The sequence below is a fragment of the Macrobrachium rosenbergii genome, chromosome 28 (assembly GCF_040412425.1).
Source record: "Macrobrachium rosenbergii isolate ZJJX-2024 chromosome 28, ASM4041242v1, whole genome shotgun sequence".
Lineage (NCBI taxonomy): Eukaryota > Metazoa > Arthropoda > Malacostraca > Decapoda > Palaemonidae > Macrobrachium > Macrobrachium rosenbergii.
The window spans coordinates 31,787,501-31,802,620 of NC_089768.1; the positions used below are offsets into that span (position 1 = coordinate 31,787,501).

General features: G+C 36.9%; 1 protein-coding gene across 2 annotated transcripts in view; it reads left to right on the forward strand.

Moving 5' to 3' along the window:
• LOC136854207 (organic cation transporter protein-like) overlaps window positions 1-9,610 on the forward strand; it is a 16,907-nt gene extending 7,297 nt beyond the window's left edge. For both annotated transcript variants that reach the window (XM_067130530.1, XM_067130529.1), the window contains exons 2-12: window positions 2,694-2,924; window positions 3,377-3,515; window positions 4,102-4,282; window positions 4,998-5,101; window positions 5,747-5,901; window positions 6,165-6,333; window positions 6,663-6,810; window positions 7,109-7,281; window positions 7,866-8,038; window positions 8,349-8,533; window positions 8,971-9,610. In XM_067130530.1, coding sequence (XP_066986631.1) covers window positions 2,702-2,924; window positions 3,377-3,515; window positions 4,102-4,282; window positions 4,998-5,101; window positions 5,747-5,901; window positions 6,165-6,333; window positions 6,663-6,810; window positions 7,109-7,281; window positions 7,866-8,038; window positions 8,349-8,533; window positions 8,971-9,174 — 1,854 coding nt within the window. In that variant the 5' untranslated portion in view covers window positions 2,694-2,701 and the 3' untranslated portion in view covers window positions 9,175-9,610. The remainder of the gene's footprint in view (window positions 1-2,693; window positions 2,925-3,376; window positions 3,516-4,101; window positions 4,283-4,997; window positions 5,102-5,746; window positions 5,902-6,164; window positions 6,334-6,662; window positions 6,811-7,108; window positions 7,282-7,865; window positions 8,039-8,348; window positions 8,534-8,970) is intronic.
• The last annotated feature ends 5,510 nt before the right edge of the window (window positions 9,611-15,120 follow it).

A 15,120-nucleotide genomic window follows, 5' to 3' on the forward strand; every position in this document is an offset into this window, starting at 1 on the left:
TCTCCCATGACCGGGAGACATACAGGATATTCAGTATGCTTCTGTAGCCTGCAGTGCACGAACTGGCATCGATGAACAGGGAATCCCCCGTCCTACATTTATGAAAGCTGATGCCCTTATATGTCTTTATATCACTCAGTCTGCCAATACTCCCCTGGTTCAACTCTGTCGAGAAATTCAAGTAAGTAATTACTCTCAAAAAATGTATAGAAATTTAAGTAGATGAAGTAATAAGTTTATTGTTATACAAAGAAAAAACTCTAGGTCTGGCGTAAAGTAACCTGCCCTTACTCTCCGCAAGAGCTTTTGTCTCCAAGCACTGAATCTTTTTTCCCAAAAGCCCCTGAGTGGACAGTAAAGTATTAAAAGCACGGATGGTTTTTTTTTTTTTTTTTACTCCGGAAGGAAGGGCGTGATCGGCCACATTGATTTTTTTTCCAGGCTCAACCCTTCCGTTATCAAGACATTAATCTAAAAAAAAAAAACGCAAAGAAAAAACGCAGACTTGCAATGATCCGACTATAAGCGAGTGGTAAAGAAAACCAACGGACAGTGTTTAAGTACCATGCGATTTCGTGATTTTCCATAGGTGTTGATATTAATCTGTTGCCTAATCTCTTCCTGGGCCATTCGCTTGATTTACATCGTATTTCACGGCGCACATAGAATCTGTAACCATCATACCAGTTTTATTTTGCAACATTTTTAAGTGAACGCTTGAGAACCGTGAAGTGCTTTTTAAACAAGTTAATCATCTTAAAATTTACATTTTATGCTCCGGCAAACAATTTCACAAAAATCGCCTGCAAATAACGCAAAAAAGCTAACGTAAAATTAATACAGAAAGACCTAGGAAACATATTTCCTAAACAAGAGGAACATGTCCACCTGTTGGGGGGAACCACTTATAAGTGAGACTTTCCTTTCATTTTTCCGTTCAACGACTCGGTCTGATTTATGAGAACGTGGACCTCTATTTGTTCTTCGGGCTATGAGTTGCTGGACGATAATAACTGCGCTCGCACCTCAAACTCCAGTTATTAGGAAGTTGATTGATGAGTTAATGAACATTTTCATTTTTCTGTATGAGTGCATGTATATCTCTAATAATAATAATAATAATAATAATAATAATAATAATAATAATAATAATAATAATAATAATTATTATTATTATTATTATTATTATTATTATTATTATTATTATTATTATTATTATTATTATTACACTATTATTATTATTATTATTATTCACCACATGTCGCAATGATCGACTGTCACTACAATAATAAATGTTGATCAATCAAACAATCAGGCAAATATTACACTGCTGATCTACACTTAACTTTGACATTAATGCTCTAAGAATATTAATGAAGCTAAATGGATGTGTACGTCAAAATCACAGTCGCAAGGAAAACAGAATCAAGGTAACGTCATTTGTATAAATAAGATTTGACAATGCAAAAACGCATCTCAAACTACGAGTTTGTCAGTTTCATGCGTTATATTTTTTCTTGCTCTTCCACTTCCTAGATACAACTTTAGAAGCAAAAGGTGAAGCTTTCACGTAGTAATAGATGTTACACTTTCAAACAAAGCCCCAAGACATTTCGCCTTTCCATCTTCTCCCGGTTTTAAAGGTATTCATATTCGTTCGACTTTGTCTTTCACCTAGTAACGTAAAACCACAGTTTTCTAATTCCCTTGAATTTTACATTTTCCCAGGTCTCCTCTCCATTCTTATAAGATATTTTTTCTTCAGGCTAATATTCTCACTACCAAATTATTCTCACTACCAAATTATTCTCACTACCAAATTATTCTCACTACCAAATTATTCTCTAGGTCTCTTCCCTTTGCCTCTTCTCGGCTTTATCACATTTCTTTTACCTGTTGGTGAACTTGCCTTATTTCCTTCTGGTATGTTTTTTCCTGGTGGGAGTAATTATCACTATCCTCTGCACTTGGGTGAGGAGTTCTGCTCTACATTTAGTTACGAGGAAGAGGAAAGTGATTAATCCAAAGGTTTAACTACGAAATATATATATATATATATATATATATATATATATATATATATATATATATATATATATATATATATATATATATAAAAAAAGCATTAAGCTACAAATGTCCTTTGGTATCCAATTCGCTCTACCTCGGAAATAATATATTTTCATACATGGTACCTGAAGGGGAATTTTTTTTAGTTGATAATAAGTTCGTCGTCTCGTGGGCTCGAACCACGGAAGACAAGAACTCAGGACAACAGTGATGCCTTAAACCACACGGTCATCAAGGGAGGTATAAGTTACTACCGACTCCCACCTACACATCACTGTCGAACTAAAGTATTTGTAATCAGAATCGATACCAACCCACCTCTACCACTTTAACCGTGTAGTGCGTTTGTCGCACACAGCCATATTATGAATGAATTTATCACATCACCGTGATTCATATGCAAGCATTAAGCTATAAATGTCCTTCATAGCTCAATGCTTGTATATGAATCACGGTGATGTGATAAAATTCATTTATATATATGCAGTATGCGAGTTTGCATTCTGTAATAGTTCTAATCTTTTGAGTATTTGCAAGCAATGACACGTGTCTTTGTGAGTGTTTATGTCCGCTGTTTTCAAAATTACCTTCTCAACATTATTTATCTATACATTTGGACACAGGCTAAACCATGGGAGAGACTCAGCCTTCAGAGAGTAATAGCGAAAAGGGAAAAGAGGAGAAGAAGAGTGCTCTTCAAGATTTGATCTACGTAAGCAAAAATGGAAAACCAGAAGACTTCAAGCTGGACGAGGATGGCGGCGTTGCTGGAATCTCGTCCTTTGAGGATGTCCTGGAAATGATTGACACCACAGGTCGATGGAACTTGACTACGTTAATCGTCTGTTGCATGGGTAATTCGAGTGCTTCTTTTCGGGATTTCTATTTATTTATTAATTTTTTTTTGCAAGGGGGAGGGCTGGGTGGCGCCATATTTTTGAAAGACATTTGAAATACGTAGCTCATAAGGTCAGAGTAGGTTGTTTTCATATTTCAAAGCGAGGGCAGGTTATTGCCTTAGCATTTCTGACCTACACAGTCCTTTGTGTGTGCTTATACATATTTTTCTGTTTTCTCCATTTATTCGTTAATCTCTCTAATTTCCCTTTTAACGCGTATTATATTCTCTGAAAGCTTGTTTTGCCCATCAACCACCTTTGATACTTTTCCATAAGCATGTTTACACAAATAATAATAATAATAATAATGAGAACGTTTTTATTTACATCTCTCTAATATAAGGAGTGTTTACGTTTACTTAAACATGCAACTAAGAACAAATCTCTCGCTCCAATCATCTGGACAGCTTCAATCGTACTGCCCTCTCAGACCATCACCTACCAGTTCCTGGGCAGCACTCCAGAACACTGGTGCCACGTCGAGGAACTCACAGCAGCTAACTGGACACAGCAACAGATCCTCGACTTCGCCATTCCTCGTTCCAGGTCAGTGCTTGTTCCAGCATTTGGCAGTAGATATCTAGCTGCGACCACTTTCATTCCTTTTACTCTACCTCCGTTCATATTCCCTTTCTTATATCTATCTTTCTTTCCACCCTCTCTTATCAATTGTTTTCCTCCTGTTACGCCTCTCAACCCTTTCTACTCTCAATTTCCCTTTCAGCGCTGAATTACCTCATAGGTCCCAACTCTTGGCCTTTGGTCTAAATTCTATCTACTATTCCTTTCCTAAACATTCCGCTTCTGGAATGTCGAGTTTTCTGGTGTTTCTTGGACTTAACCCAAGACTTTTCGTGAACAGGTCGTGTCTTTACTTATGGGATGATGCCTGTGTCTGGGAGCAAACTCATTTTGCTGGAAGGGTTTCTTCTGGGTAGCCATGGGTAGCCATGCTTGTCCAAGTGAAGACTGGAAACTGGAAAACTGAAAGCTTTTACGCCTGAAAATTTGATTGCTTCTGTTTGTACGTATGTATGTATGTTATATATATGTGTGTGTGTGTGTATAGTATATGTGCATCACTTTAAAAATAACTATAATGAGCAACAGATGTTCTTTTCTTTTGTTGCAGCAATGATACCAACGAGAAAAACTGCAAATTCTTCAATTACGATTATGCCAAAGCGGTGGAGATGGGTTACGAGACCGCCATGGAAAACCGGGATTCGATCTCCATCGGGGACGGAAGCCCCATTTACTGTCAGTCTCGAGACTTCAACGTCAGCCATTACAGCCTGACGCTTGTCGCTGAGGTAAGTCTAGATATATATTTCCGTAAAAGGCTGAATTTTGACCTAGTTTTCTCTGAGAACCTTTCATGGCATCTTTCTCATTATATATTTATAAATATATATATATATATATATATATATATATATATATATATATATATATATATATATATATATATATATATATATATATGTGAGTGTGTGTATGTGTGTGTGTGTATATACATATATATATATAATATATATATATATATATATATATATATATATAGAGAGAGAGAGAGAGAGAGAGAGAGAGAGAGAGAGAGAGAGAGAGAGAGAGAGAGAGAGAGATGCACGTGTGTCGAAACTTCTGAGTAATAAATCTCTTCTTTCTTTAGGCGCAATTTTGGAATGTTTCACTACCTCTTGTCACTATTCACTCTTCATGAGCTCGTCTACCACATTTACTCTCCTTCTTTTCATACAGTTATCTCTTTTCCTTCTTGTTCAACTCCTTAAACTTCGATAACTCTTTATTTATTTATTTTGCTCTTCATGCCATCTAATCAGTATTACTGCGTTCCTTGTTTAGCACGCGCAGTTAAAATTCATAGGACTTAGTGGCTCTCCAATTCCCCCGGGATTGAATTTGTTAAGTTCAACACATAATTTGAATTCGTTCTAAAACAGTTTACTTCTTTTACTCTTCTACAGACTATTTTAAAACACTTTTTTTCATATTTTTCTTGGCCAGTGGGATCTGGTGTGTGAGAGACGCGCTTTGTATTCAACAACTCAATCTGCATCCCAAATTGGAATCCTTTTTGGTGCTCTGTCTTGTGGGTATTTGATGGACAGGTAAGTGTTTGTTTCAAATCTCCCAAGTTCACTCATATTTTTCCGCCTCTCAGAAGGTTAAATTCCATTAGAAAACTGTCTCAGGTTAAAGAAAAAATATTACATATATTGACTGCACAGTTGAGCACTTGTTGGAGGTCACATTTTTCATTTAAGACTTTCTATCAGAATTCTAGGTATACTAACCCGGTAATACTTCCTGTTTAATCACTTTTCCATTATCTGTCACCGGTGCGCTACTTAGCTGTTCCCTATAAATCTGATTGCTGTTACTTAGCATGTTCAGTTCATCATTCTGTCAATAAAATGCAACACTGACCATCCAGTAAGTTTCACATTCATGCCAGGTAAGAATTTACATGCTTTGACCGACTGGCTAATCGATTGAGTTGCAAGAGAAAACTCGTGATGCAAGAATAACGGTCATCCACGTACAAACATCTTTAGCAAAAAGTCTTATATTCTTTCGTAAAAAATAGAGAATAATTCATTTAAACATATTTCTACACACATAGGTATTCTGGTTTAAGTAGAAGCATAGATTACCAGTAGGGAATACCCCATGAAGTATCAGTACTGTTTAGAATGATCATGTACAAGCAGTATGTGAGTGACATGTATTTCTTCTTATTCCATTACTTTAAGGTTTGGTCGTAGACCCATCATCCTTGTCTGCGTGGTGGCGAGTATCCTCACCGCATTGGGAGCTGCCGCCTCTCCCACGCTTTCCATCTACGTTTTGCTGAAAATTTTAATATCCTTCTTCAACTTCGGCCATGCTACAGGTTCCTTCATATATGGTAAGTGTACATGCGCTGATGAAATTAGGTTTATGAAGTCTGCCTGTGAAGGCGTTTAGGTCTAGCCTCTTGCGCAAAATCAAATTGTAAATGCAAGTGATTAAGTCGGCGCCCTTTTTCGTTCATTTTATTTCCATCAGAAACTACAAAATTGTCTTTGCTTAGTCAGCTTACAACAGACTGTAGGAGAATGAACAAGCAAGCTTCAAACGCAGTATGTTACTTTCCATAATTGCTGACCACTCTGATGACCTAATTTGCAGTCATGGAAATTTGCTCTCCCAGTCAACGTTCGTCGGTGGGCAGCGTCGGAGGTGTTCCTTGGTCACTGGGGTATATGATTGTTCCGGCTATCGCATACCTCATCAGACCTTGGAGATGGCTGCAGGTGGCCTACTCCATCCCGATGTTTTATTTGATATCTTATTACTGGTGAGTTTTGCTGCAAACTTTGCTTGGTGCTCGTTGATAATTGAGAATGATTTTTGTTTTATCTTTTGGAATTATGTTGTTTTGGTAACTATAGTAATTAGCCATAAAAATTAGATTAACTATGTTTTAAACTATCAAAATCATTATGTAAATTCAAAGTCATAATATAAAATATACCTTGAAGAAGTCATTCCTTTAGCTGTGCTCTAGTGAGAAAATCAAGTTAAGTGCATAAAGTACTGGCACAGAAAAACTTACCGATATGATGTTGGCCACTAAGTTCGCCTGCTCTGTGTGACACGTAGACTCATATATTATAATAATTTCAGGTTCATGCCTGAGTCACCACGCTGGTTGATATCTAATGGTCGTTATGATCAAGCCGTTGAAATATTTTCCCAAGCTGCCAAAACAAATGGACGCTCTTTCCCCCCGGCGGAGGCCATGGTCACATCCTTGAAGAAAATGTCCTCGGTGGTAAGAAGATTCAGAATGTTAATTTTAGCCAAACCCCTATGCTTGTGAGCACTGGCTCTTTCAAATGACCTTTTCGAAGTAGTGAGCATCCATTCCTAACCCCCAGGATATAATTTACCTTTGTGGAGAGAACTTTAAACGGATTCTCAATGAATGTATCTTGGGGTACCTCACCCTTTGCACTGAAATCTTTACAATGATGAGATTCTATTGAAATTTCCTAACTAATTTAATACCTGAATAATACCTGTTATTGAGTTGATAACCTTCTAACGATATCACTTAAAATTTCCTCGAGGTTGAGGCCAAGCCAAAACAAAAACTCTCCCGCGCCATCATCGACAATCTGAAACATTTCCTGGTACTGGTGCTGAAGAAAGAATTCAGGATCACCATACTCATCAGCTACTTCTGCTGGTGCGCTGTGTCTATGGTGTATTACGGAGTTTCACTAAACTCAGGAAACTTGAGGTGAGTTTTAGATTGTCACAAAGTGAAGTTAGCCTAGAATTATCTCTTGGTGAGGTGAGTCTTGAATTACCTCTTGCTGAAGTAAGTGCTCCATTATCTGAAGATGTAGTGTGTCTTGGATCAACTGCTGCTAAAGTGAGTCTTGGATTATCTCAAGTTTGATTATCCCAGGATTGTCTCTGCATGAGATGAGTCTTGAATTTATAACTGATGTGAGTTCAGAATTATCTTCAGGTTAGGTGATTCTTGGGTAGTCTCCTGGTAAGATGAGTCGTGGATTATATCCCGCAGAGGTGAATCCACCACTATCTCCAGCTTAAGATTACCTTAAAGGGAGGTGAGTATTAGGTCGATTCCAACGGGACCTTTAAAGCCCTATAATGCTAAAAGTTCTATTCAAAACCCATTAACTACTGCAAAACAGCCAGTAAACTGAAAGAGTAAAATACTATAAGATTCTTTGTTTTCAGAGTTCTTTTGACGCTTAGCCTTTACTTATGTTTATAAAACGTTCATGTGTCATACCAACAGATTTTTACCCCTGAACCTGAATGCCATTTATCTTCGTGCTGTCTCCGTTCCAGTACTGATCCTTACATGTACGTGTTCTTGGGAGGTCTGGCCGAAATACCTTCTTACTTCATAACGTGGTTCTTAGTGGCACGGATTGGAAGGAGACTTGCTCTGATGCTCTGTTACTCTGTCTGCGGAATCACCATCTGCATTGTGGCCATCCTCTTGGTAGCACAAGACTCGGGTGATTATGAATTTGAGCTCAGTTTCAATCTCTTAAACTCTTATCACTAAACATGATCGCAAGCCGCCCTTTGACACAACTGCAAGGTTTCCGTGATAAATACAGCGAGTTCAGAAGGTTGATTTGTCTTAACGACATCTGGAATTTATTTCTCTTTATCATATTGCTTAAAAATGCCCCATTGTTTCCAATATCATATTGATCAATGAAATACCCTATCTGTTCCATTGTGTCACATTGACCTACGAAATTCCCCACGAATTCCAACTTGTGGCAGCGTTTTTTTTTTTACATTCCCTGTCTCTCCCAGTGTCTTCGGGACTGCTGATGTTCCTGTCATTGACTGGGAAGACAGCCATCACAGCGGCTTTCATCATCGTCTACATCTACACGGCTGAGCTCTTCCCGACCCGGTACCGCTCCTTGGCGGTCGGAGAGTCCAGCATGATGGCTCGAGTGGGAAGCATCACCTCGCCTTACATCAATGATCTGCTGGCAAGTGTTCTTTGTTCGGAATCCTCTCGTTAGAAATTTATCCGCCGAGGAGGACAGGCATTAAAATTAGCATTTTGAAGTTTACAAATCAACATTTGAAGTATAGTTACCTCCAAGGACTGAGATCTTTACTCACAGTTCCTATCTACCAAGATTAATTTTTATATTTCAGTAACATTTTATTACATCGATGATTCGGCGTCTGTCGTTCATTTAAACAACCTGTCCATGTTTACACTGGTTTATGCAGTGAGATGTCAAACTCACTTGCCGTATACTTAGTTTATCTAGTGTTTCAGTGTCTTGGCAGAAAAAGAATTGCGAGACATGAATATCAAGAAACCCAACGACACCAATACCCTGTCCCTAATACCTTTCGTATAACCAAAACGAATCCAGAGTTTAGAGTCTAATTCTAGTGAAACTTTCATTTCCAGGGCGTCGTCATTACCTGGGGTCCCTCGGCCCTTTTTGCAGCCATGTCAGCGGCAGCTGCTGCTTTGTGCGTGTTCCTGCCCGAAACAAGAGACTCCATCACGGAAGAGAAGGCGGCGCCTGCAAGAACCGCAGAAGAAGGTCCCGCAGATACGAGACCGCAAACGAAGCAGGACAAAACGAACGAGGCCTTTGAGGCTGACTGATTTTGATTCGCTATTTTTCCTTGTTTATTTATTATTATTATTTTTTTTTTTTTTTTGCTTTTTGTTTTTGTTTCGTACACTTTTATTTAGATAAGTCCGTCTAGATAGTTAACATTTTAAATCCTTTTTGTTGTTTTTATTAAGGCCATTTTGTGAGCAATTTTAGAGTAGAAGGGTACCTGTCGGTAACATTTTTTTGCATTCAGATAACTTTTTATGTTTTTATGTTTTTAGATAACTTTTTTGTTTATTAACTTCTTTGTTATTGCTTTGCATGAAAGGACATTAAATGAACAAAACAGTTTAAATCCCTGTGCCTTCTTGTAAATATTACTCTTGAAGAGCAGTGTTACATATTCAAGTAATGTTTGAGGATTTCTGTTCCCCTTTGCTTCAATAAAGAAATAAAAAATCTTATTTGAGAACATCGCAAAAATGAAGGTATTATTAGCAGGAAGTTCTTATAGCACCAATAATGAATTCATTTATGAAAAAAAATGGATTTGTTGTTTCTAAGACCCTCTCTGCTGTCACATGTACACCCGAGCCTATATAGAGCTGAGTCACATAAGTTTATATAACTTTCTAGATAAAAATGCGCATGCGCAGATAACAGTGTGTTGACATTTTACAATGCTCTTAAAAGGGCACCGTGTGTGAATATTAGTTTTGAAAGACACAAACACCAGTACAGAACACGTACACACGTCTATATATATATCTATATATAGACGTGTGTACGTGTTCTGTATTGGTGTTTTTGTCTTTCAAAACTATATATATATATATATATATATATATATATATATATATATATATATATATATATATATATATATAGAGAGAGAGAGAGAGAGAGAGAGAGAGAGAGAGAGAGAGAGAGAGAGAGAGAGAGAGAGAGAGAGACGTGTGTACGTGTCCTGTATTGGTGTTTTTGTCTTTTACAACTATACTCACACACGGTGCCCTTTTCTGATTATGCGTGTACTCTCTCTCTCTCTCTCTCTCTCTCTCTCTCTCTCTCTCTCTCTCTGAAATCAGAAATCAGTTGTCTCCATTAGACTGGATACTTAGGTTTGATACAAGAGTCAATATCCAGTTAGATACTACAGGATTTCCGTCCATTAAGGCACGCAGGTCATGCTGCTACTCCGGCTCAGAAACGAAAGCATTTTCTGTGACAGTGGGTAACACTGAGGCTTGAGAGCCAGTTGAATTTCGTGGGAGGAATGGTTACTGAATGAACAGGATTTATGACAGAACTTCAGCACCTGCTTTCGGTTTCTGGTTTTTAAGATGACTCATGGTTGAATGTGCATGATGCTAGGGGTCGTTGCAAGGTTGCAGCAACCTGAGGTCCACCATCAGAGTTGCTCAGACTTCAACTTTCTTTCGTTTTGTCTATCTGTTCCATCCACTTCTGCGAGGAGGAGAGGATTGACTTATTGACTGTAGGTCAATTAATTTCGTACGCACAAACTAAGGAGGAAAAGAGATAGAGTACAAAACTAGAAGAGCAATAACTTTTAAATGCATGTACATATTACCGGTTAATAATAATAAAAACAATATTGTTCATTTTGCGTATAGATTAAAATCTGCTTCGGCCTCTTGCTTTTTGCAGCCCATAATGCTCTGGTTAATGATTCCAAAAAGCTGTCGAGTTCATTATAATTAATCCCAGCTGATAACTAGGGTACTGAGTATTTAGCCATTACAGAAATTTCGAAGAATGTGTGTGTGTGTGTGTGTGTGAGAATGCATGTGTTGTTGAGACAGACAGCAGATAGTCCACTGTCCCAGGTTAACTATTTGAGGGTTGATTTACCATTTCTCGGACAGTATGTCTTGAACGGTGAAAGTGAAAGGACGCGCTCGGAAGTCGGGATAGTTGCCGTAAGAAAGGGGAGGCAAAATATTCTTTTTCAGGTTTTATTTTCCTTCGTAAAAATAAAACGAGGGTATAAACACAAACGGTTAAAGAAGTGCCAAAGAGTGTTGTATTTTTGTTACGTTTATGCTACAGGTAAGTGTAACTTTTTACCTAGAATTTTTAATTGTCTTTTCTTAACTAAATAATGTTTAGAGGCCTTTTGCCTTATTCTTCGTTGTCCACCTTGCCTATTTCTATATGGGATCACCCTTCTCCACCTCTCTCTGTCCAGTGCATCCTGACTTCTTAAACTTGTCTTCCGTCATTCGCTAATTTATCCTTCCCTCCGAATTTCGGCCTTCCTCTTCTCCTCCTTCCCTCCAACTCCATGTTCACAACCCTTTTACACACATGATCTCCTCCTCTCCGCATAACATGACCAAACCACTGTAGCCTTCTTTCCTGGGCCTTCTTCGATGTTTCCCTTACCTTAAATGTTCCTCTGATAAATTCATTTCTGATCCTATCTCTTCTCGCGGCTCCACACATCCATTTCAACATCCTCATCTCTGCCTCATCTATTTTCCGTTCCGGAGCCTTTTTCATCGGCCACGTCTCGGCTCCGCAAACCGTTGCTGGTCTGACCACTCTTTTCTGAAACTTTCCTCTAACCTTCACACTAATCCTCCCGTCACTCAATATCCCTGATGACCTTCTCCAGTTTATCCAAGCATACTGTATTCTGTGGTTTGGAGGCCTCTTGTGTGGAAGATATTTTAGTTTATTGGTATGATTAGAGTGGTTGTATTCGCTTTCACTGGAATTCCATAGTAGGGGAAAAGGGTCATTCGTCATTTCTGGTGCATTTGCTCCTACCAGGATATCTATAACACTTCACTGGAGAGTCTCCACCCTTGAGGTGCCTAATATGTGTACCCCAGACCACTGGTATTTTTCTAGGGCACCAGTGTTCAGTGGTATTACACTTTTTATCTTTGAAGGGTGGTTCCAGAAAGTGGTAACCCTCTTGTTCGCAGCTAGTCTTTAGGTGATGTTGCAAGCCTAGCTTTACCAGATGTTCAAATATACACACACACACACACACACACACACACACACACACACACACACATATATATATATATATATATATATATATATATATATATATATATATATATATATATAATATCAATTCGTGCATTTCCTCATTAAAATTTGTATATTCTAAAATTTAAACATTCGTACTTTCCTTTTTAGTAATTCGTCTGCTTTGTTTGTGTTACCAAACAATTCTTAGCTGAAATCTTCCTTGACTACTCATTTCTCAACAAAGTACGGTATTTTTTATGCTAACGTAGCATTTAAAGAAATAATTTACTTAATTTATGCAGACTTATGATGAGATGTGGTTTTGATTTGACTTTTGGGAAAATAGAGACAATAGTCCTTTATTAAAGTGCCCAGGTGACATAACAAAGCAGACGAATTTTTTGAAGGGAAACAGGCTTAAAATAAAGATACAGCAATGAGATAAAGGAGTTAAGAGATGTACGTACACCCTTTTTAATGCGTTGTCGCAACTCTAGTATATTTTAGCTTCAATCTATCTCTCTTATTAATTGTATTGGAAGTAAATTATCATATACTGAAGCATTAAGGTGCGGGATTTCAAAAAGTTGCCATTCTTTTTATATATCTAATTCTCTTTTTAGATTTTACAGCATCCACTGACTGACTTTAATAGCTAATAAGTAATTATCTATTCCCTAATGAATATTGTATATCAGGCAGTGAGAAATTTCACACATAACTCTTAAAAGCATAAAAAAATATTTCATGTATTTCTAATTAGTTGCCAGTTACAACGTTTATTATCGTTTTGAGTAAAGCTTTTGAACTGACCAGCCCTAACCTCTTTATGTGCTCATAGTATTAAATAAACGCCTTTTCATAAATAGCGTTAATTCAATCCACGCTTATTCCATGTGAGAGTATGATAATGCTTGTTTATTTTTTCTTTTAGTTCCGTTTCCCATTCTGAAACATATCTGCAGTTATTTTACAAGACTACTTAACACTCTCATGCCTATTTTTTTTTTAGTAAAACCTACATACTTTAATAGTTTTTAATGCTTAATTAATGTTTAAATTCAGTTTAATGCTCCTCCACTGTCTGTTCAAGGAGTTGAAATATAGCACTGTGTTTTACTTTCAGCCTTAGGTCGACTTGGGCAATTCGTCTGCCTGCTTCTTTTACCAGTCGTTAATGTCAACAAACCTTTAAGATTTTTCATTCTTAAAGGTAATACACGTCATCACTAATCCTTATTACTGCTAAATGATAATCAGATTAAAATTTATTTTACATTTTGTTCATTTTATTAATGATAAATATTTATATATGCAAAAATGTAAAGTTTAGACAATAGTTAATTATTGAGTAGACGCGTAATATGATAGTTGCTATGTAACGTTCTTTAATCGTTTTATCTCTCAGCAATTATGGCCATAGCAATGACAAATGATTAAGCTCGATGAAATAGGAATGTGTGTTAATCCATATCTTATATTAATTTGACAAAATTTCTTATATCTTACATAAAATTGAAGATTATATCGTCGGTGTCAGCGAAGAAGTTGTCAGTTACTATTTACATTTATTTTTCTTTTTTATAGTTATTTTAACTACCAATAGATGTCCGTAGTAGTACTGTCCCAAGTTGCTTAGATGATAAAAAGCCTAAAGTTAAATATGAAAATGCTACGAGTCCATTACATAGACTGAACTACTTATATAGTCGTGATTTAGCTATGAATTTTTACTATGGCGTCTATCCTTTATGGGTTATTTCGAGACCAGGTTGTTTCCATACAGATTAATGGTCTTTATTTTAGATTCGTTTCCCTTTTATAAGTTGTTTTCTTAAGTTTTCGGTAAAATCTGACTTTATATTTACTGAAATTTGTTTAGTATTCGTTTTGATTCACACAATGGACACTATTGTTTATTTAAATGATGTTTCGGTGTTATGTTTAATAAACAGAGTTATGCTACTACAGCTCTCTCTCTCTCTCTCTCTCTCTCTCTCTCTCTCTCTCTCTCTCTCTCTCTCTCTCTCTCTCTCTCTCTCTCTCTCTCTCTCTCTACAGCTTCGGTTAACAGAATCCTGCTGTACTTTCCTGAAAATGAAGGTTGGTTATTTGTTCTATGCCAGAAATTATCGAAAACTGGGCCTAGATATTGGCAGTTTTTTATGGCTTATTGTCAAAATTAACACATTTTAAAGTATAATTGTTCATAGATAATTTGTTGTTGCCTCTGTGTACCCCATGAGCGACAAACCGTCGAAGAACCTTCGTATAACTTTCTAAAATCCTTTCCAGTTAGAAATCCTATCATTTTACTTTAGTCCCCCACTAAAAATTCCGTTTTCTTTAATGAGAAATTCGAATAAAAAATAATGATTTCTTTTTACCGCAACAACTCCTTTTCCAATATGTTTTGCATTTCGTAAATTATGTATATAGTGCAATAAAAATATAGACATCCCAATAAACATGTTATATGTAGATATGCAAATAAATGAGACGCAAAATGAAGGTGCCATTGGAGAGGAACCAAAGTACTGAAGGCAAAAAGATCATTTACGCTTTGGTTAAAAATAAAGTCTAGAATGTTTAGGGTATTTTATTTTGTTTAATTTATGAAATTCATTAGTCATTAGTTGCTCACAAACTTTAAATTACTTGTTGTTGATCATCAATACTTCAAACTCGAAAGCTAGGAAGTGGTCCCACACCAAAATGGGCGGTGCTTTCTAACGTTTTCGAGTGGTTTTAGCGAGTCTGCGCGCTCGTAAGATTAAATACCTTCAATGTATGGATATTTTTCATTAATTTTGACAGATAATGTAGCAAAACAGATGGCAATATCTTCATTATCTTCGTATATTTTTATATTTTCTCTGCCTTTGTACGAAAACTAGGTGACTTGTAAGATAGCATAGGGTGGCAATCTTTCAAAAGTTTTTGGGTTATTGTAGCGTATTAGCGCGCCCGCACTGTCAAAT